At 42.8% G+C, this 21,547-nt stretch overlaps 2 protein-coding genes across 2 annotated transcripts; both read left to right on the forward strand.

The window, feature by feature from the left end:
• LOC310871388 (NACHT, LRR and PYD domains-containing protein 3-like) lies at positions 1-13,826 on the forward strand. Its single transcript, XM_083782874.1, has 13 exons — positions 1-93; positions 1,738-1,811; positions 2,495-2,797; positions 2,997-4,806; positions 5,531-5,704; positions 5,890-6,057; positions 6,314-6,484; positions 7,974-8,010; positions 8,111-8,163; positions 9,226-9,449; positions 9,748-9,983; positions 10,889-11,002; positions 12,797-13,826. The coding sequence occupies exons 2-13, from the start codon at positions 1,763-1,765 to the stop codon at positions 12,980-12,982; spliced, it is 3,525 nt and encodes a 1,174-aa protein (XP_083639000.1). The 5' UTR covers positions 1-93; positions 1,738-1,762; the 3' UTR covers positions 12,983-13,826.
• A 1,360-nt stretch (positions 13,827-15,186) lies between these two features.
• On the forward strand, positions 15,187-21,107 carry LOC310871403 (crystallin J1A-like). The gene is made up of 10 exons (XM_083782894.1): positions 15,187-15,266; positions 15,511-15,577; positions 16,286-16,462; positions 17,592-17,690; positions 17,962-18,054; positions 18,161-18,317; positions 18,660-18,775; positions 19,340-19,417; positions 20,005-20,144; positions 20,843-21,107. The coding sequence occupies exons 2-10, from the start codon at positions 15,511-15,513 to the stop codon at positions 20,939-20,941; spliced, it is 1,026 nt and encodes a 341-aa protein (XP_083639020.1). The 5' UTR covers positions 15,187-15,266; the 3' UTR covers positions 20,942-21,107.
• The last annotated feature ends 440 nt before the right edge of the window (positions 21,108-21,547 follow it).

A 21,547-nucleotide genomic window follows, 5' to 3' on the forward strand; every position in this document is an offset into this window, starting at 1 on the left:
TTAGGCATGTTTACTTTCGTTTTCTCCTTCCTCGTCGTGTATTATTTGTCTTCATTTCTTTCCACCAAAGCAGCGATGTAGGCTACAGGACAGGTAGGCCTATGAACATATTCATTTCCTTGTTATAACTTATAACTAAGTGCATGCCTGCATGGTGGGAAACTGTTAAATAATGACCCAGTCAATCCGCCAGAGGTGTGTTTGGGTAATAACTTTATCCAAACAGCAGCAACCAAACGTCCAAACAAAGTTAGCAGAACGATCGAACTGCAGGGCCGTGTGTGTATCTTAAATGAATGTGTGTGTGTGTGTGTGTGTGTGTGTGTGTGTGTGTGTGTGTGTGTGTGTGTGTGTGTGTCACTGTCAGTTGATTTAGCGCTGGTCCATAGCGCTGTATCGGTTGGAGGGACAAGGAAGGAGTTCTAATGGACCAGACTCGATTTTGACATTTCCAATCCCCATTTCCCTGTAGATGTTGGACAGACACCCGCAGAGCTCCTACAACTCTGAACATGTACAAATACGAAATATAAAGGATCTTACCCTGCTGCCCCAAATGTTAGAGAGGCCTGCGGGGTGATTGTGCAACGCATTAGTCCGTACTTATCAATAAATAAGTGTTTCAATACCGTCTGTGGCCAAACGCCATTTCCCCCGCTCGTTTACGTCTTGTTTACATTGCGTGTATTTCCGGCGTTCACCGGATGCGCCCCCTCACTACCGCCCAATGGGAACTTCAGACAGGATCGAAAGACTCATATTTAAGCTGTGTTTAAACTAAAGTTATCAGCTCTGTTTAATCTGCAGTCAATTTTCAATTCAAATGAGCTTTATTGGCATGAGAAAACATACGTTTACAATGCCAAAGCAAGTGTCAAAATATAATAAAGCAGTAGAAAACGAGGAAAGTATATATACAGTTGGAGGTACAGCATTTTGTAAACAGCTTTTTGATTGATTGATTGATTGAATTATGTACTATTAACAATTTGCAGAATTACAGTACATTTCAAGCACAAACTCAGTCAATACAAAGTCCACTGTGAGTGGACAACCCAATAAAGCATTACACTTGTTTACAAGAGGGTCCATCTTGTTCAATTCATCAAAACATTTAGAGTCGTACAAATAGACACTTCTATAGTCAAAGAACAGAACAGGAATTCATCATAAAGGAGGTAAAAAGGGAAAAAGAAACAGATACAGTGAGGGGGAAAAGGGGGTGGGCGGTGGGGGGGATGATTCAGATTTTGGGGGCCAGTTTCGAATTGCAGCCGTCCGTAGGTACCCTTTGAGAGCGGTTTTGATATATTAGTCATATTTAAGGGACCAAGAAGTCACAAAGTGACTTCTGTGCCAAAAAATGCAGTTCTGACCTAACGGTGCACTCGGTTTTCGCGAAACGCGGTAATCTGGTAGAGGGCCATGCCAAACGATGACTATGTGAAGCCCATGACGATTGGCCAAATGGTGGCGCTATAGCACTCAATTGAAAATGCAAACTTTGAACGTGAATATCTCATGAACCGTTTGACCGTTAGCAATGACACTTTGCTTACTCAGTCATTGTTTATTCACTTTAGTGGCTTACATTTGTGCAAAAAAAAAGTTTGTAATTCCCTTTTTGTGTATTCAGGGGCCCCTCAAAGATGCCACACTAGATATTGATTCATAAATATTGTTCAAAGAGGATTTGTATACAAATAAAATAAATCGCTGCATGTATTATTATTTCAGATTCTGATGTGATTGACATTTAGCCATGGCCCAGCAACCAGAAGAAGCTATGCAGAAAAAGCACAAGGCCACAGGTATGCTGCGAACATCAGGCTGCATGCATGTTGTTTATCATACAGTCTGTCTATAATATACCAGTAAATTGAACAGAAATGTTTCTGTTTTCTTTACACCGGGAAAAGGAACATCCAGAAGAAGAGAAGAATTACAATTTAGGCATTTAGCAGACGCTCTTAATCCAGAGCGACTTACAATAAGCAAGAACAAAAGCATGGGAATACATCACAAAAAAGCATTTATCATTAAACATGCGTAAGCTAAGAAAGTAACAGTGGAATATCTATATTATGAGACTATACATATAAACTATATATATATACTACTATGCTATACATATGTACTATGGCGTGCTATGACTACATACAATGCAATTATAGTGCTGTCTACATAACATGCTATAAGTCTGTATCAGATGCTATCTAAGTCTACAGAAATGCTATCTAAGGGGGTAGGGTAAGCGCTATGGGCCATGATGGAGTCTAAAAAGGTGGGTTTTCAGACTACGGCGGAAGATTGGGAGTGATGGGAATGGGACAAAGAGATTGTCCCATGTAAAAAGAAGACTGGTGGGTTCTTACACTATGAATGATTCCTATCACAAGTAAAATCCTCAGTGTAACTCAGTGTAAATTTGGATCTGCAATATGGTCCGTTGTAGAAACGTGTTACCCTATAACTCTCCATCACACTTTCACAGACTCAGACATCGTCACAGAGAAGCAGCTGATGCAGGTGGCTGATCAAATTGGAAAAGCTTGGAGGCAGATCGGCATATCGCTGGGCATCACTGAGGTTAAACTGCAGCAGATTGAGTCGGACCATCCACGGAACCATGACAGAGTTTATCAAATGCTGTTGCTCTGGAGAAAACAACACCAGAGGAAAAACGCCACAGCTGTCCACTTACACACAGAGCTTACAGGGTTAGACAATGACCTGGTACCCGATAATATAGACTTCCTACTGGAGGTCCCAAACTGGCCAATTCATGTTACAGAAGGTAATACAAAATCCCAAAACACAAAAACATAAACAAGAACAGACATCGACGTGGTCAATGCTCTTTGGCCACTCAGAATAGCCAAATGGCATTGATCACGCGATTTACTCAACTTAGGGAATAAGACCTGGTACTTAAGAAACACAGCCCAAAGTGTAAATAGTTCACGTTTTAATCTGATTCTATTGTGTTGTTGCAGAGCCTTCAGTACCCATCATTCAGCACCAGAACACCCTCCGGTCGAACCTCTGGAGCAGGGTCATCTGCGTTCCTGAGGCGCTGACAAAGAGGAAGAACAAGAAGCATCTCTACGACATCTACTCAGAACTCGAGATCGTTGAAAGAACGGATGAAGACGTCACCTGTCAGCACCAGGTCACAGAGATTGAGTCAACATCCGAAAAGACAGCGGAGACAACCAACAAACCCGTCGACATGTTTCAACACCCTTCTGGAGAAGACGTGCCCATGAGGATGGTGCTGATCATCGGGATTGTGGGAATTGGCAAAACCTTTCTGCTTCACAAGTTCATCCTGGACTGGGCAGGTGGCAGAGTTTGCCAAGATACCCACCTCATGTTCCCGTTCATATTCCGCGAGCTGAACATGCTGAAGGCAGAGCGATTAAGTTTGGCTCAGCTCATCCACATGTATGTCAGTGAAAGCAAAGATATCACAGAGGAGGACCTCAATTCCATCTTCGCCGCACTGCAGACATCAGGAAACAACAACTTTGACAAGAGCAAGTACAAAGTTGTGTTTGTTCTGGATGGATTAGATGAAAGCACGCTTCAGCTGTGCAACTGGACTGAAGACCTTCGGCCCGTTGACGTCACTGAAGAGGCCACCGTGGAAGTACTGCTGACAAACCTCATCAAGGGGAGGCTGCTTCCATCCGCTCGCATCTTGATAACCACACGACCTGAAGCAGCTGCTCAAATCCCTGACAAATTCATTGACAGGGTGATAGAAGTGAGAGGGTTCGCAAAACCCCAGAAGGAAGAGTACTTCAGGAGGAGATTCAGTGGCACTCAGGCCAGCAAAATCATCTCACACATCAATAAATCAAGGAGCCTCAACACCATGTGTCACATCCCAGTGTTCTGTTGGGTCACGTCTGTGGTCCAGGGACAGATTTGGAGGACAGATCCAGAAGGAAAGATTCCCAAGACGTTGACTAAGATGTTTGCCAAATTCCTGGAATTTCAGATCAAACAGATGGCACTGAAGTATGAGACACAAGATATCAATCAGATTAAGGAAATTGGAAAACTGGCTTTTCGCCAACTGCAGGAAGGCTGCATGAATTTCTACGAAGAAGACCTGAAGAAAAATGGCATTGATTCAGTGCTGTCCTCAGGGGTGTTCTTCAAAAAGGAGCAACGGATGAACGAGGGCAATACATTCAGCTTTGTCCATCTAAGCATTCAGGGCTTCTTTGCCGCTGTTCATGTGCTCACATCACTCATCAACAACAATAAGAATGAACTGGATGATTCCCACTGGATCATTCAGTTCCTGAAGGCGCTATTAAGAAAACCCTCTGCCAGCGAGGTTTACAGGAGTGCGGTGGACAAGGCCTTACAGAGTGAGCATGGAAGCCTGGACCTGTTCCTTCGCTTCCTCCTCGGCCTCTCACTGGAGTCCAATCAGATCGTTCTACAAGGCCTGCTGAACCGCACAGACAGCAGTCCACGGACCAATCGGGAGACGGCCGAGTACATCAAGCAGAAGATGAGGGAGGATCTTTCCCCGGAGAGAAGCATCAATCTGATCTACTGTCTGAACGAGCTGAAGGACCATTCTCTGGTGGAGGAGATCCAGCGGTACCTGACGACCTCAGGGCGGCTTTCTACAGACAAACTGTCCGCCATTCAGTGGTCCGCGCTGGTGTTTGTGTTGCTGTCATCCGAGAAGGAGCTGGACGTGTTTGACCTGGAGAAGTACTCTGCTTCGGAGGAAGGTCTTCTGAGGCTGATGCCAGTGGTCAAAGCTACATCGACAGCGCTGTAAGAGTACACACGATTAATTTAATATAGGAAATGTTCTAAATGCCTAGAGATTGAAATATAGATGGTTTCAAACTGACAACATTAACACCGCTGCCAAGACTGTTTTAATCTGTCTGTCGGTGTCGGTGGGGGCAGGGTATGGTGAGTCGCGAAGCACTCGTTTCTGCGATCACTCCGGGCCTCCCAGTTCTTCTGCCCCTTTTTCCATACGGTTGTCACAAACATTTACAAATGTCAATCAAGCTTGTTTGTTAAATGTAGGCTATATAATTGTACAATCCTATGCGGTAGGCTATACTAATGTCTGTAGTTATGAATGCCTGTAGTTATATACATAGCCTACTTTATCAGCAGGATACAGCGTTTTAGCCAAAGCGATGTAATTAAGCATAATATCAATATAATTTGAAAATGTATCTATTCAACAAATGGGAGCCAGCGGCAGGCTTTCCCCAAAGCGATGCAGGCCTAATTATTATATTATTTTCATTCCATACCAAAACTGAAACTGTGCCGTGTGCGTGCGAGATCGGTGAACCAATCAGGGTGTGCGCAAATCTGAGCCGCGACACTCCCATCTAGGCCAGAAAGGTCTAGCGTTAGCTCAGGCTAGTTATCCTGTAACAGAAACCTAGGGGTCTGTTGTGTTGACTCCATAAAACATATCAACGGCGTATTACATAATTACTTAATGTGACAATGATCACCACTCTGTTTTCAGGCTGAGTGGCTGTAACCTGTCGGAGAGATGTTGTGGAGATCTGGTCTCAGTTCTCAGCTCCAGCCCCTCTTCTCTGAGAGTGCTAGACTTGAGCAACAACCAACTGCAGGATTCAGGAGTCCTGAAACTCTCTGCCGGACTGAGAAGTGAACACTGTAGACTAGGTATTCTCAGGTCAGTAAGTACTCCAACACATTAACCAGGTTCACGTGTTCACATGTTAGTGTTCCATGGGGCATCGGGGTGGTGTGTGTGCAGTGTTAAGGTTCAGAAACTTGAATGGTCCACAGTGCAGCTGGGTTGAATGGTTATTCTCTTGATTCACAGCCAGTCGAATGATCTTCTATTCATTTTGTCAGGTTGAAAAAGAACAACCTCACAGACAGATGCTGTGGAGAGTTATCCAGAGTCCTCAGTTCCAGCTCGTTGTGGGAACTGGATGTCAGCGACAACCAGCTGCTGGATCTGGGTGTGAAAGAGCTTTGTGTTGGACTGCAGAGCGCGCTGTGTAAACTGGAGACGCTTAGGTCAGTGTTCCTTCTGTCTCCACACCTTACCTATCACCATTCAGACTGATTAAATAACGGATTAAATAATAATAATAATATTGATAATAATATTAATATAACGACTATTAATAATTATATTAATAATAATAGTAATATTAATATTAATACTATTGATAATAATAGTATTAATAATACTAATATTAATATTATTATTCATAATTATAGCGAGTTCCCACAGATTGAATGGTTGTTCTCATTCTATTATGTCCCATAGGTTGAATGGAAACAACCTGACAGAGACATGCTGGGAAGCGTTATCACAGGTTCTCGGCTCCGGCTCCTCTCTTTTGAGGGAGCTGTACATGTTTGACAACCGCCTGCGGATTTCTGGAGTTGCGCTGCTGACCGCCAGACCACAGAGCCTTTGTATTCTGGAGACTCTCAGGTCAGTCAGCAGTCCATCTGTCTAGAATACACTGCACCAGAACTTCTATAAGGTCCATCTGTCTAGAATACACTGCACCAGAACTTCTATAAGGTCCATCTGTCTAGAATACACTGCACCAGAACTTCTATAAGGTCCATCTGTCTAGAATACACTGCACCAGAACTTCTATAAGGTCCATGTCTAGTAACGCTGCACCAGACCTTCTATAACAACTCATTCTCTCAGATAATCTTGTAGCAGAGACAACATGCAGGACGGTACATTTATTTTGGAAAGCGAAGCAAACCAGTCAATATCACATATATCTCTCTCTCTCTCTCTCTCTCTCTCTCTCTCTCGTACTCTTTTGTACCCCTCAAACCCATAGAACAGCTCTACAAGAGTGTTTGACAGGAAGCCCCACTCATATCATCATTGTAACATCCTCCAGACTAGATGGTTCTGTTATGACTAGTGTTTAGATGGTTCTGTTATGACTGCATGCTGTAGTGTTTAGATGGTTCTGTTATGACTGCATGCTGTAGTGTTTAGATGATTCTGTTATGACTTCTCCTCTGCATGCTGTAGTGTTTAGATGGTTCTGTTATGACTTCTCCTCTGCATGCTGTAGTGTTTAGATGGTTCTGTTATGACTTCTCCTCTGCATGCTGTAGTGTTTAGATGGTTCTGTTATGACTTCTCCTCTGCATGCTGTAGTGTTTAGATGGTTCTGTTATGACTTCTCCTCTGCATGCTGTAGTGTTTAGATGGTTCTGTTATGACTTCTCCTCTGCATGCTGTAGTATTTAGATGGTTCTGTTATGACTGCATGCTGTAGTGTTTAGATGGTTCTGTTATGACTTATCCTCTGCATGCTGTAGTGTTTAGATGGTTCTGTTATGACTTCTCCTCTGCATGCTGTAGTATTTAGATGGTTCTGTTATGACTGCATGCTGTAATGTTTAGATGGTTCTGTTATGACTTCTCCTCTGCATGCTGTAGTATTTAGATGGTTCTGTTATGACTTCTCCTCTGCATGCTGTAGTGTTTAGATGGTTCTGTTATGACTTATCCTCTGCATGCTGTAGTATTTAGATGGTTCTGTTATGACTTCTCCTCTGCATGTTGTAGTGTTTAGATGGTTCTGTTATGACTTATCCTCTGCATGCTGTAGTCCAGAGGCTCAATTATTGTTTAGCTTTTGATAACTTTAACATTTTCAAACAGGTTGGGGTCATATACAAGACCCTACATGGTCTGTGCCCCCCCCCCCCCCCCTAAGTTAATTCATTAAACGAAAGCCTGATAGAGGAATCAGTACCAGAGCAACCACTCGAGAAGTGCCGCACCGGCAAACAATTATTTGTGTGTGTGTGTGTGTGTGTGTGTGTGTGTGTGTGTGTGTGTGTGTGTGTGTGTGTGTGTGTGTGTGTGTGTGTGTGTGTGTGTGTGTGTGTGTGTGTGTGTGTGTGTGTGTGTGTGTGTGTGTGTGTGCGTGCGTGCGCAGACTCTCCTCTCAGGTCTGTCATCCAAACATGGAACATGTGAGTAAAACCATATCCTCTACACTACAGAATAATCTGAACATCAGGAGAGTTGCTCATTGTTTGTTTCCTGGTTGGTTGGTTGCTTTCTGTCTTTCAGAGCAGCTTTTCACCGAGCGTTCTCAGTACACAACAGAGAACCAATGAATACAGGTAACCCTCCCTTTGATTTTATTTATGTACCATTTACCTTCCTGTATAGACCAGCAGCTCGGTGGCCTCGCGGTTAGAGTGAGGGGCAGCTGTGGCTCAGGAGGTAGAGCAGGTCGTCCAATGATCCCTGGGTCGGCGGTTCGAATCACGGCTCCTCCTCCTGTCCACATGTGGAAGTGTCCTTGGGCAAGACACTGAACCCCACCCTGCCTCCAATGAGACACTGAACCCCACCCTGCCTCCAATGAGACACTGAACCCCACCCTGCCTCCAGTGAGACACTGAACCCCACACTGTCTCCAGTGAGACACTGAACCCCACACTGCCTCCAATGAGACACTGAACCACACACTGCCTCCAGTGAGACATTGAACCACACACTGCCTCCAGTGAGACACTGAACCACACACTGCCTCCAATGAGACACTGAACCACACACTGCCTCCAGTGAGACACTGAACCCCACACTGCCTCCAATGAGACACTGAACCCCACACTGCCTCCAATGAGACACTGAACCACACACTGTCTCCAGTGAGACACTGAACCCCACACTGCCTCCAATGAGACACTGAACCCCACACTGTCTCCAATGAGACACTGAACCACACACTGCCTCCAATGAGACACTGAACCCCACACTGCCTCCAGTGAGACACTGAACTCCACACTGTCTCCAGTGAGACACTGAACCACACACTTCCTCCAGTGAGACACTGAACCCCACACTGCCTCCAATGAGACACTGAACGCCACACTGAACCCTACACTGCCTCCAATGAGTCGGTCGGTGTGAGTTCGCCACAGTCGGTGTGTGAATGTGGGAAGTGAGGACGCTGGCGTCGACTGTTCGCCGCTTCACCTCCCCATGTATGAATGAATGGACCATTGTAAAGAGCTTTGAGTAAGCACGTAGTGCATAGAAAAGCGACATGCAAATGCAATCCATTGTGTCCGTGCCCTCAGACTGGGAGGTTGGGGTCTTGATAACTTGATACGGCAAATTAAGTCAAATGATTCCTTCCTATCAATAAAAAACGCTTTACTTGTTTTGTGTCACAGGTTCAAGTTCCCCGGGGCGGGGGTGTTCCAGTGCGACGTGACAAGGTTGACGTTCAGGACGACGATGGGGGGAGACGTCACCTACAGGAGCGTCCAGTGGGACGAGAGGTGGTTCCGCTCCACAGAAAGGACTCCCGCGGGTCCTCTGTTCTCCGTCCAGTGTCCTCAGGACGCCGTGGTCCAGATACACCTGCCTCACTGCGGCACCGATGACATCACACCTGGTGAGGCACTGCTCTTCTCAAGTTCTCATTGCCCAATCAATCACGTTCAAGTGTCTTGTTCAAAGCGTCCGACAACGGTAACACGGTGTAACGGTAATGGACATGTTCCTGCTTAGCTTGATAAAGTTTTCCTCTTTTTTTTTACCATCCATCCATCCATCCAACCGCTTATCCGTAGTCGGGTCGCAGGGGCAATAGCTCCACCAGAGTGCTCCAGACTTCCCTCTCCAGACTTCCCTCTCCCTCCCTTTTTTTATCATAAGATAGAATGTGTAATGTTTCCAATCCCCTTCCACAGATGAGCTGTCAGTGGCACACATCACAGACGAGAGGGTGCTCCTCTTGGGACCGCAGGACGTGACCAAGACTCACGCCATCGTAAATGTGACCCACCTGTCGAACTTTGGGCTCCTGGGGAACGACTCGGATCCAAAGCGTGCTCGGGTTCTGGTGTTCCGTCAATCTCAACCAGCAACAGGTCGAAAGAAGACTCTGAGTGTGTTTCTGCTGCCCAGCAACGTGCCTGTCAGTGAGGTAAAATAATATGTTATCTGTTCATTAGCTAGCATATGTGAAGGTATTACGTGATTAACTGCTCATGACGGAACGTTCCGCCATATAAGCTTTATTTATTGATATCAAACCGGATCGCTTGGCCTTTCCTTCTTCAGTGATCCTAGGCTGGTTTCGTGCATGCGCAGTGCCGTTCACTTCTTGTATGCAGTCGGTCTAAAAAGCGGAATAACTCTAAATCTACGGAGCTCTCCATGGTTTAGATATAACACGCAATGTTCGGAGGTCTTTGCTGATTATCCGGTGATCTCGATTGGAACATTGGTGCTTTCTGGAGCAAGGATAGACTAATTTTAGCTCGCTAGCATTGACACTAATTATTTAGCATCTAAGATGGCCGCGCAAACCGGACGTGCATCCAGTGTGCAACACACTAAAACAAAGTAGATCCGGGTCTAGCGGCAGTCTAGCGTGTGCTCTGCGTCCAGCAGGTGGCAGTGTTTGTGTTAAATCGTTGTAGACTGCCGTGTGCTTCAGCATAAAATATAATCTGTTTTTGAAAAGAGAACTAGATGATAATCAACATGTAGGGCGCGGTCACACCGCACTTTTATTCTACCTATGAGGGTGGATTCTGCCAAAGCATTTCAATGGTTGTGCAGGTGTGAGTGAAGCCTTAGCACCCTCTACCGATATTGACGTCAGACTTCGGTGTTGTGTCATTGTGTAGATTAAACAACATGGTCAGGTTGTGTTGTGTCATTGTGTAGATTAAACAACATGGTCAGGTTGTGTTGTGTCATTGTGTAGATTAAACAACATGGTCAGGTTGTGTTGTGTCATTGTGTAGATTAAACAACATGGTCAGGTTGTGTTGTGTCATTGTGTAGATTAAACAATGTTCAGGTTGTGTTGCTTCATTGTAGGTGGAACAACAACATGGTGAGGATGAACACATCCAGACTGACCTTTGTACTCTCACTCCAAACCAACGCTACCGTCTGAAGTCTGGCTCATCATCATTACATGTGGAGCCTGAGGTAATTCACATTAACATAATTTAGTACTCAAAAGTACATAATTAAAAAAATATATATATACTACGGTACAACTTTTCCAACCAAGGTTCATGTTTTAGGTTGTTATTAGAGAAAGTAAAAGATGAGTGTTCATTTGCTGCTTTCTTTTGTTTTGACGATTGTAGGTACTGGTATTTTTGACAGGGGGAACAAGTGTATTTTTTATTTTATTTTTTACAAAATGTTATGGTGATTTCTTTATTATTATTTACCACTAGGGCCTTACCCGTTCTAATATATGAACAGGAAATTATGTACCATTCACTGTGAGTACGTCGCGACACCCCCACTCTCACAGATAGGTGATTTCATTCCCCCCCCCCCCCCCCCCACGTTTGACCACCCGACTGACTGACTTTTGTGTTCAGAAAAAGTTCTGTTTCCCCTACATAATTATGAAAGCCTATTGGCCCATTTAAGATTGATTGAACGGCGACTGTGCCATTTTTGTGTCGCCAAAGCATGCCTACCTGGGAATTTTGGCTGGGAATAGGCTAAACATAGAACAAACAAATAAATGAAATGCCAAATTTGGCGCGTGTTGAACCAAATGGTACCAATGGCATTCCATTGTGTGGTCTTGAAACACCTTTAGGCTACTGGGAAAGTGAGCATTAGTTTTTTTTTAAAGATTTATTTATTGAAAATGCAGATATTAACAACAAGTTACAGAATCATGATTTCTTTTTTCTTTTTTTTTTAAACAAGACAAGACAAACTCAAAAAGAAAAGACAAAAAACAGTAAAAACAAACCCCCCCCACCCACCCCCCACCCCAACCCCATAAAGGAAAACTACACAGCTCTCATTATTCTGTATGTACACAACACCTTTTGACAGCAACAACTCGGATAAATACATGAAAATAACAATATATATAAAAGAAAACTCAAACTAAATCAACCCCTTTTAACACCTAAACGTTTTTATTTTTTTATTTTTTTAACATTCCCTATTGTTCTTATGTCCTACTGCATTTCTGTTCATTGCCTGTTCTTTATTTTTATTATTGTCAACTGTTGTTTATGGTGTGCACTGCATTTGATTTTATGTTTTTCTGTAAAGCACTTTGTAACCTCGTTTTGAAAGGTGCTATATAAATAAAGGTTTATTATTATTATTATTATATTGAAGGTAGAACCTCAAAGAACCTGCCCCATATCTTTTCAAAAGTGGCAGGCCTTCTTCTTACATTGTACAGTATCTTTTCAGGGGTACAGTATGATGAAAGCTCATTCAGCCAGTGTCTCTGTGAAGGTGATTTTTCAGATTTCCAATTAACCAAAATGATTTTCTTCGCAGCTGTACTGGCGAGTAACACAAAGTATGCTTTGTTGAAATTTGTGTTGATCAATGTAACGTCACCCAGTAACCAAATTCTTGGATCATGTGGTATTTCAACCTCTAGAAAGTGAGCATTAGTGTGTCCTTCGTGAGCAGTGCACCGTATGGTTACAATCCAGCAAAATTGTATGGGCCACTGTTTGTTGTGTTGCGGGAGTAGCAGTCTAGCAGAGAAAGCATGACAGTGGGGTAACAGCGAGAACGGTGGCCTGCGACGTGTGTGATGCTAGGGGGCGATGCATTGCAGTTGTATGTGGTATCAGACATCAGACACACATCAGAGAGGCGACACTCTTAAATTTAGAATTGATAGTCCTCCTAGATAGATTATGAAATAGGACTGCTGCTAAAAATGCAACCACTTCTATCACAGCTAACGTAATACAATTATCATTTTTTTTCCCACCCAAGGCTATCACTTATCGTTTGAACTGTGGCCCGACGTACCGTCCAACGTTTGATGTGAAGATGGATGTCAGTCAGAAGTACGTTTCACTTCAACTGCTGGGGCCTGACGAACAAGAAGTCTGGCAGGGAGAGTTTCAGGGCTTTGAGATCGATCAAGGGGACTGGTCGAGCTCGAGTTGTTTGTTTTAATTGACCCCGAGCCCCCAGCCAGACGAACCTGAGGGAGAACTGAAGCAGATTGGACCTGCTGGCCGACCAGAGGTACTGCAGCATATTACGGCTGCATGGGGCCAGACACGAGAAGGAGAGAAAACGTGTTTCGTCCAATAGGCTCGACTCGGGAGCTTGTTGTTCGTCCAATAGGCTCGACTCGGGAGCTTGTTGTTCGTCCAATAGGCTCGACTCGGGAGCTTGTTGTTCGTCCAATAGGCTCGACTCGGGAAGCTTGTTGCGCACAGAGGTGACACTGCTGCGAGACGACGCAGAGCACGTCACAGAGGACCCAAATAGGCCCCGCCCATCACACTTTTATGACTCGCCCCGTGGCTTCCACGTGCGATTAGGGTTAGTAACCACAGACTCTGCTGGAAATCGCATACAAAATATTTGTGTTCCAAACTGGCAAGAACAATAGGGATATTGGGTAAAGCTAGACATATACTGGATAGGAAACCATTACACATTTTGTACAATTCACTTGTTGATCCTTATCTATCGTATTGTGTAGAAGTATGGGGCAATACCTATAAAAGCACTTTGACAAAGATTTGCACTTTACAAAAAAGAGCAGTACGGGTAATAAATGGAGCAGGATACCTTGATCATACCAATAACGGAATAACCTGTTTTTAAAATCTTATATTCTAAGGTTCCCAAAATTGGTGAAATGTAAAACTGCACAAAGCATGTTTAAAGCCTGGAATAAATGTTTACCTGTGAATATTCAAAAACTTTTTTAAGGAGAGAGATGGTAATTATTATTGTTTTACAATATATGTAAAGGTAAGAAGGGACAATATAAGCATTGCTTCTCTCTGTCCTCTCTGTCCCTTCTTGAACTAAATAATAGTGTGATTGTTATTGTGTTGATGATGTACTGTCATTTGTACGTTTTATGATAAATAAAGATCAAATCAAATAACTATGATGCTGGTTCAGTGCCAGATACAGGTTGACCTTGTAACGTGTGGTTAAACATTAGGTTTATAAGGATTTCCCACAAATGATCCCCTGACACAACTAGAAGTGAGAGTATAGACAGCTCTTCTTATCACTACACAACCCCATTCACAACACAATTACACACAGGCCTGATATAATCTTGGTTTTAAGTCTTTAAAACATCATGTATTAATTAATTAATTTGACCAAACAGTTGTGTGTGATTGCCCCCTCCCCCCATCACACACAACTGTTTGGTCAAACCACGTGACTTCCATTGGAAAAGCATTGGGGCGGTCATGAAACACAGGCAGAGCACAGAACATTCGTTCTTTATGTGTGTACGAAGCCTGGGAGTCACATGGTTTGACCAAACATTTTTGTTTGATTTAACCATAATGGATTCATCGAAAAGCACCCAACCTTTTTTCTGGTGACTAATATTGTCCTTCTAATAGAGGGTATGTGCGTGACATCATCATCATACCCGGAAGTTATGCGGGAACGCCTACTGAGTGGCAAAAAACGAGAAAAGTCCTATTTGATTCCATTAAATGACTTTAAACAACATTTAATTCACTTTGTCACTCACTTTGCCACTCGATTTGCCATTCACTTTATGCATGTGATGTGCATCTACTGTATATGTGAGGGGGCCGTGTTTTTTCATTTACAGTTTTCATTTATTTTTTAATATATTTCTTTATTCTTTAGTGTACTCTGTCGCGCAGCGGGGTCTGCAACATTTTCCAAAACAATTATTAAAAAATAAATGAAAACTGTGAATGACTAAGAGACTCAAGAATCAAGGACCTCTTTTCCACAACAAGCGGCCAACGAGGTATTCTATTTTATATTATATATTTAAAATAAAAAGGTCGTTTACAGTGGAGGAAGAAGCAGGCTACCCAGATTTAATATTACATGATTGTAGAGAATAGAGATTGCTTGTTACAAGTAAACGCCCTCCCTGTATTAAAAAAATAATATGTAAACTTGAGTAAAAGTACAGAAGTATAAACATACTCGATTATGAAGAATGTCCCATAATCTCCCATTGAATGTGTTCTCCATTTTATTATTATGTTTATAGTTGGGTAGTAATGCTTTATCGTTATGATGATCATAACGTTTTATAAACCGTTATAAATATAAACGCGCCTTCGCCGTTTTGATGTGCGCTTTTACAGGGCGAATCTGGTAGTGTAATTTTGGACCTTTGACCATTCCGTAGTGAGGAAACAGCAGGTTTCATATGTGAGTGATCTATCTATCTATTTATCTGGTACTAGATAAGGAGTCAACGGTTACGGTAAGACGAATTTACCACGTTTGCACGTTATTCAAGTTTTCATTAATGTTACCCACTTAATTATGAACGGGGGCGGGGCGGGCTTCCGATATGTTTTTTTTAATTAAAAACATGTGAACACAGAACACAGTGTGTTACAATTAAGTGTAGCGTTGCATGTTTATTTTTGCACTGACTGCAGCGCTGCATAAATGCATTTTAAACATGCATTAATAATAATCTGCACTTCGATCGTTACTTACAGATGTCCTTAGCTCTGGCCGAGAGAGCTCTAGGGGCCATAGTTGGATCAGCTGTAGCAGATGCAGCAGGTTGGTAAAATCACAAACTAATCAGTATTGCATTCTGTTTACCTAACCTTGTGTCTGCTCAGTCATCATTATAGTTTCAATTGTTTCATCACTTCTTCTATTTGGAATGGCATGCAATCAAAATAAGGAGGTTTGAATTGACATTGCCGTGCTCGTATAAAAATAGGACTGTTAATAAAATAAACTATCACGAAAAGGATAGGACAAAAAAAAAGTCCTGTGGACTTAATTGTTTCTATTGAGGTCCTAGTATGTAGTCAATTCATCAGCATAGCAAGCATCAGCATATTGGCAAGTATTTGTCTGCTGCCTGCAGTGCACTGTCATGAAGTACACGTTTCCTGCATATGTAATCCTGTTGGGAATCAGTCAATCTGCAAAGAAGAAAAGAAAACTCACTTTTGTAATCCTCCAAATATTTATTCACAGCAGGCAGGACATACAACGTTTCGACCGGTATTGGTCTTCAAAAGAAACGTTGTATGTCCTGCCTGCTGTGATTGTGAATAAATATTTGGAGCATTACAAAAGTGAGTTGCGAGCCTTTTCTTTTCTTCATGCTTTCTGTTAGTTTAACAGTTTGGCTCAGCACCAAGATCGGAGGATGTGCGCTGTTTTATTTTATTCCAATCAGTCAATCTGCTCCACCGGTTCCTTGTGTCCGATGAATGACGTTTTGTCCCCATCATGTCACATCGCTGCCTGCAGCCCAGCCTCTCCACTGGGTGTACGACCTGCAGAAGCTGAAAGGTCTGCTGTCCGAGAACCCTCAGCCTGAGTTCCGCCCGGAGTCTGCCAACCCGTTCTACAGGAGGGAGACGGGCAAGCAGAGCTGCTACGGAGACCAGGCCTATGTGCTGCTCGAGTCGTTGTCCGTATGTGGAGGTAGGCTTGTCGCTCCATCCATCCATCTTCAACCGCTTATACGTAGTCGGGTCGCGGGGGCAACGGTTCCACCAGAGAGCTCCAGACTTTCCTCTCCACAGCAACATTAGTAACTTCACTCTGGGGGATCCCGAGGCGTTCCCAGGTCATTTTGGAGATATAATCTCTCCATCTCATCCTTGGTCTGCCCGGGGTCTCCTTCCAGTGGGACGTGCATCGAGGCCCTCCCTAGGGAGGCGCTCAAGAGGCATCCTGACCAGATGCTCCAACCTTGTTGAATGAGCTTAAAGGTTCACAATAAATTGCACACATGAAGCCTTGATTCATTGAGATTCTTTGGGTCGTATTTCTAGTAATTTGAGGAGACTGAGACGGTCATCAAATAATTGTCTTTCTTGTGACAAAAACCAAAATATCTCCATGAATTCAACAAGGCTTCAATGGTTGTATAATTGATAGAAAATAAGTACGTTCTTGGCCTGGGTGAAATACTCTATTCAATTAGTTGCCAACTAATTTAGTAATTGTAATCGAATCGGCAACTAAATGTTTTGCCGATGAGGTTTTTTGCAATTAATTGTGTGTGTTTTTCAAAAGTTTTTCCAGTGTTAAATGTAACTAATATAAACTAAAGAGCAGTGAGCCATCTCTCTGCCCTTACAATGTGCTGATAGTTGCACATGCACAGTAGCGACTGCAAAGAAAAATATCACACACAACAATGGTGGCTTTATTTGAATAGCAGCCTAATCAGCAGCCGAGCAAAACATAATGTTTTTTTTAATTAATTATTCATCTTTAATGTCTTTTTTTGTTAGTAGAACATGTCTAAAAGAACCTAGAATCAAATTTATGAGCCGATGGCTAAATGCGTGCCATAACACGACTTATCGTTTAAATAATCGGCCCATTAATCGATTATGAAATTATCGTTAAAAGTCATCCCTAGAATCCATCATACTGTATACAATTAGCCTAGCCTAGCCTGTGATTCAAATAAAGTAATAAACACAGGACTTCAAATGGCATCTTCATGTTTTGGCAATTTGATTATGTTTTGTGTCAGTCTAATGTTTGATGTGAAGAATATAATGTTGTCTGCAATGTGATTTATTCCCTATTTAACCAGGTCTAGATGTTGACGATTTGAAGAAGCGGACATTACAGTCCTTTGGACCCGGGTCAGAGTATGATACACCGGTCAATGATCCGTACAGAGAGAGAGGAGGTAAGGTGGTGTTGAAGAGGAAGGTATTCCCTACATTAAACTTGAGATAGTGGATGAATGTGCAATATTCTATATATTCTATATTCTATATTATAGTCAAAGGACACAGAAAAGAGACATTTTCACAGTGACATGAAAAGGAAACTTCAATATTGATTGAAGGTTATGGGCTAAGGTTTTGCTGTAGGTAAAATACATATATGCAAAAAATGCATACATGTATTTTCATTTTATTTGATGCATTTCTATTTATTTATTGTCGCTATACCAGGCCCAAGACCTCAACTACCCATTGAGGGACCATGGAGACATGCAAGCTTAAAGAGCTTCCTGAAGAATATAGATGCAGGCAACGAAGAAACTGGTAAAACTGCAATGCTTAAAAATCTATAATGTAAGTTACTGTAAGTATGCTAACTGGGATATCCCAAAAGGGAAGCATGGTAATGTTACTTTGCATTTTTGTTCAGGTTGTGAAACGGACTGCCAGATAGATGGCATCGCAAAACTGGCTCCTGTGGTGGCTCGCTATGCAGGGAAACCTGACATGCTGGAAAAGGTGGAGAGCGCTGTCCGCGTCACCCAGAACAACGACCTGTGTGTGGCAGAGACTCTGGCAGCAGCGAGGTCAGTGCATTTAACAACAGGGCTCATGCCTGGCATGTTGTTTTAACCCACTTGACATTATACTGCCGAACATTTTCCGAAAAACACACCGTAGTGGTATGTTAGATTTTCACTGGATTGGATTCCATTACTTTGAGTATCAGATATGAAAATCACTTGCTTGAGCATTATAAAAACGATTTACTGTAAATCCGCTGTCCAACTATGGCCAAATACCTCAAATCTAACATGCACAAAACCCGAGAGGGAGGAACAAAATGACCAGGCGACCTCGGCAGACAAGGGGGATCATCTCGCCGACAATGGGAGTAAAAATATAGACGAGCTGAATTATTTTTCCAGGTTCCTGGAACATTTCATCCTGAATGGTGCCGATCCGAAGGCCTTGGAATCGGTGCTTGCGCAGCTCAGTGACCCGAACAGAAAGCAGGCTCAGGACCTGGACAAAGCTGTGGTTGGTATGTGAGGCCCACAGCACTTTCACTGCATCACACCACAGTCATGTGACCCCGCCCGGTCACGGCAGTCAGGGTTTATTCTTCTGTATGTTAATAATGGTCTCTTCATCATTTCATCAGCTTTTCCTGTTTTTTTATTATTTATCGAGCAGTGCCAACTGCCAAGCGCTCCTAACTGTGTGTGTGTGTGTGTGTGTGTGTGTGTGTGTGTGTGTGTGTGTGTGTGTGTGTGTGTGTGTGTGTGTGTGTGTGTGTGTGTGTGTGTGTGTGTGTGTGTGTGTGTGTGTGTGTGTGTGTGTGTGTGTGTGTGTGTGTGTGTGTGTGTGCGCAGTTGTTTTGAGCAGTCAGCTAATTGGGGTCACATTTTTAAGTTACAATGCCATTTTGTGTTTCTTTGACCTGATATTGAAGGCAGTACTATATTTCTTAGTTAAACAAATATATTATGCACAATTTGTCTACTGTACACACGCACGCACACACAAATTGCATCTTTTGGGTTTGGCATAATAATTGTTGTATCCTTCCAAGTAAAACGTGCACATTTTTGTTTCTTTTTTTTAGGCCATATTCATCAAGTAAAGGATAATTTGTCCAAGACTCCCCAGGAGCTAATCCCCACTGTGTTTCCAAACACCTGAGGTAACCGCAATAGTCTCTCTTGAATTCTGGCAACAGCGTACTTCTGATATAGCCTTCTGAAGCTTGTCAACGTATACTTCTAACTAACTGTAGAAATGTCTGTGTATGTCGCTTATCCTTGAACATGATATGGTGCTCGATTAATTCTCAGAAACTTTTTACAATTCACCCTTTGTCAACTTTTCTTTCTGATTGGTCCCTGACTGACTAACCAGCAGGCTCTTTCTGCCTTGTTCCGCCCTGGTTTCCGCCTTGTTTTTATTGAATTTGCTAAAACATATTTTTTTGGAAAGAACTAAAAATAAACATGATATGCCCAGTCACCATGCTGCACCTGTGATGTTCCTTTTTTACTGACACCAAGTTTAAAATAAGAATTGAACGCACAGAATATCAATACGAAGCAACTGAAAAACGCCTTATTTCAATGGTAGTGGCTGGAGAGGGAGGATTTTTGTCCAACCAAACGGCAACCAATGGGTGTGAAGAGGGGCAGAACCACGGGCGGGACTTGACAAAGGGTGAATTGCAGCGTGAGAAATGAACACTCCCTTGCTTCATTCACACTTTTTTTCCCTTTCCTTCAGGTCTGCCCGGTGCGTTCCAAGCAGCGCTGCATGGGGTCCTGGTGGCCACGGAGTACGACCAGGCCGTCAGAGACACCATGAGCTGCGGGGGATGCACCAGTAGCCGGGGCTCCTTCATCGGGGCCTGTCTTGGGGCTCAGGTACGCTGCTGCCACACGGGGGAAACCCATTTTGACCTGAGATCAGATTCTCGATTTTTCAAAAATAGCAGACCTACAAGCTCGTAGCGCGCCACTCGGTGGCGCGCTATGAGCTTGTAGATCTGCTATTTTTCAATAGCTAAAGCATATCATGATGCTAACACCAAAAGGCGTTCCCGCCCAAAATGGGTTAAACCAGGGGTACCCAAATTGTGGTGCTTGCACCCCTTGTGTGCGACATGAAAAGGGTAATGGCAGTTTTATGGTGTTATTTAGCGCAAACGGTAAAATCTGGTAAAACACTGTTGTAAGGAGATGTATAGAGCTACTGCGGGAGTAGTATACAGCAGATGCTTGTCTCTCAGTGCATTCAGACATTCTGTGATTATTATTTGCCATAATCATATAAAAAATGTAACATTCGGCCAAATACAACGGGCTAAAATAGTTTGGGCACCGCTGGAATGGATATTTAAATTGTTTTATTTGTTCTAGGTTTGGTACAGGATTTATGATGTTTTTAACTTTGCAACAACAATTGATTGATTGGTTATTTGATTGATTCAGGAATTTAGTTATTATTAGAAGTCCGGTCAGTGGCAAGTATGCCTGTGAATCTAAATGCCTGCTTCTGTAATTAAATAGAATAATGTTGATACCAACATGCCCGTATAACTAGTGTGCTTACATTTCCATAGATCGGACTTCAGGGAATTCCAACTGCATGGAAGAGCAAGACACTTCAGTATGACTCTCTGCTGGAGCACGCAAAGAGGATAGTTGAACAGCACCAGTAGTCGTGGTATTTCTGGGAACATCTGAGAGACTGTTGAGTTTTGACAGAACAGTAAATGAAGGTTCTTGTCTAAAGTGTTCAGGGCAGGAGCCAGATGTGTTTGTCTCTGTTAAAAGTACAACATGTTGATTCACATGTAAACCCAAAGGTGTCTATGAAATAAAACATTCATGTTGAGCCTTTGTTTTATTATTGTGCTTGGACTGAATATAGTACGACACCCATCTCACCCCTTGTGAGATGGAGATCATTTTGAAACGAGGATAAAACCTAAGCTGATAAATTCTGGAAATCGTTTGTTTAAATCAATGTTATAACTTAAGTTACGACCTATTATAAGCAGAATGATATGGTAAATGTATGCAATTTGCAATGTTAAAATGCCACGTGATTTACATTTGTTTTTGAGAAAACAAATGTACAAAATCAGACATCAGAGTTCAGACAGGTGTCATGGGTTGCCTCCAAGGGATGCTGCTCTGCAGTTTTGATGGCTTCATAGATTCATTTGACAGCGCTATTATCAGTATTGTGTAAATTTAAATTATCTTGGTTTTTTTTAGACAAATTGTTTTGTAATTTTTTGTAGTACAGACACCCTGTACTA

The sequence above is a fragment of the Protomyctophum parallelum genome (genome assembly GCF_964188405.1).
Source record: "Protomyctophum parallelum genome assembly, chromosome: 14".
NCBI lineage: Eukaryota > Metazoa > Chordata > Actinopteri > Myctophiformes > Myctophidae > Protomyctophum > Protomyctophum parallelum.

Bases quoted from the DNA above. Each gene is read 5' to 3' on its own strand.
- LOC310871388 (XM_083782874.1), top strand. From the start codon at position 1,763: ATGGCCCAGCAACCAGAAGAAGCTATGCAGAAAAAGCACAAGGCCACA. The intron at 8,011-8,110 runs GTGAGTAAAACC...TCTGTCTTTCAG, and splicing joins GTCATCCAAACATGGAACAT to AGCAGCTTTTCACCGAGCGT. The intron at 9,450-9,747 runs GTGAGGCACTGC...CCCCTTCCACAG, and splicing joins CACCGATGACATCACACCTG to ATGAGCTGTCAGTGGCACAC.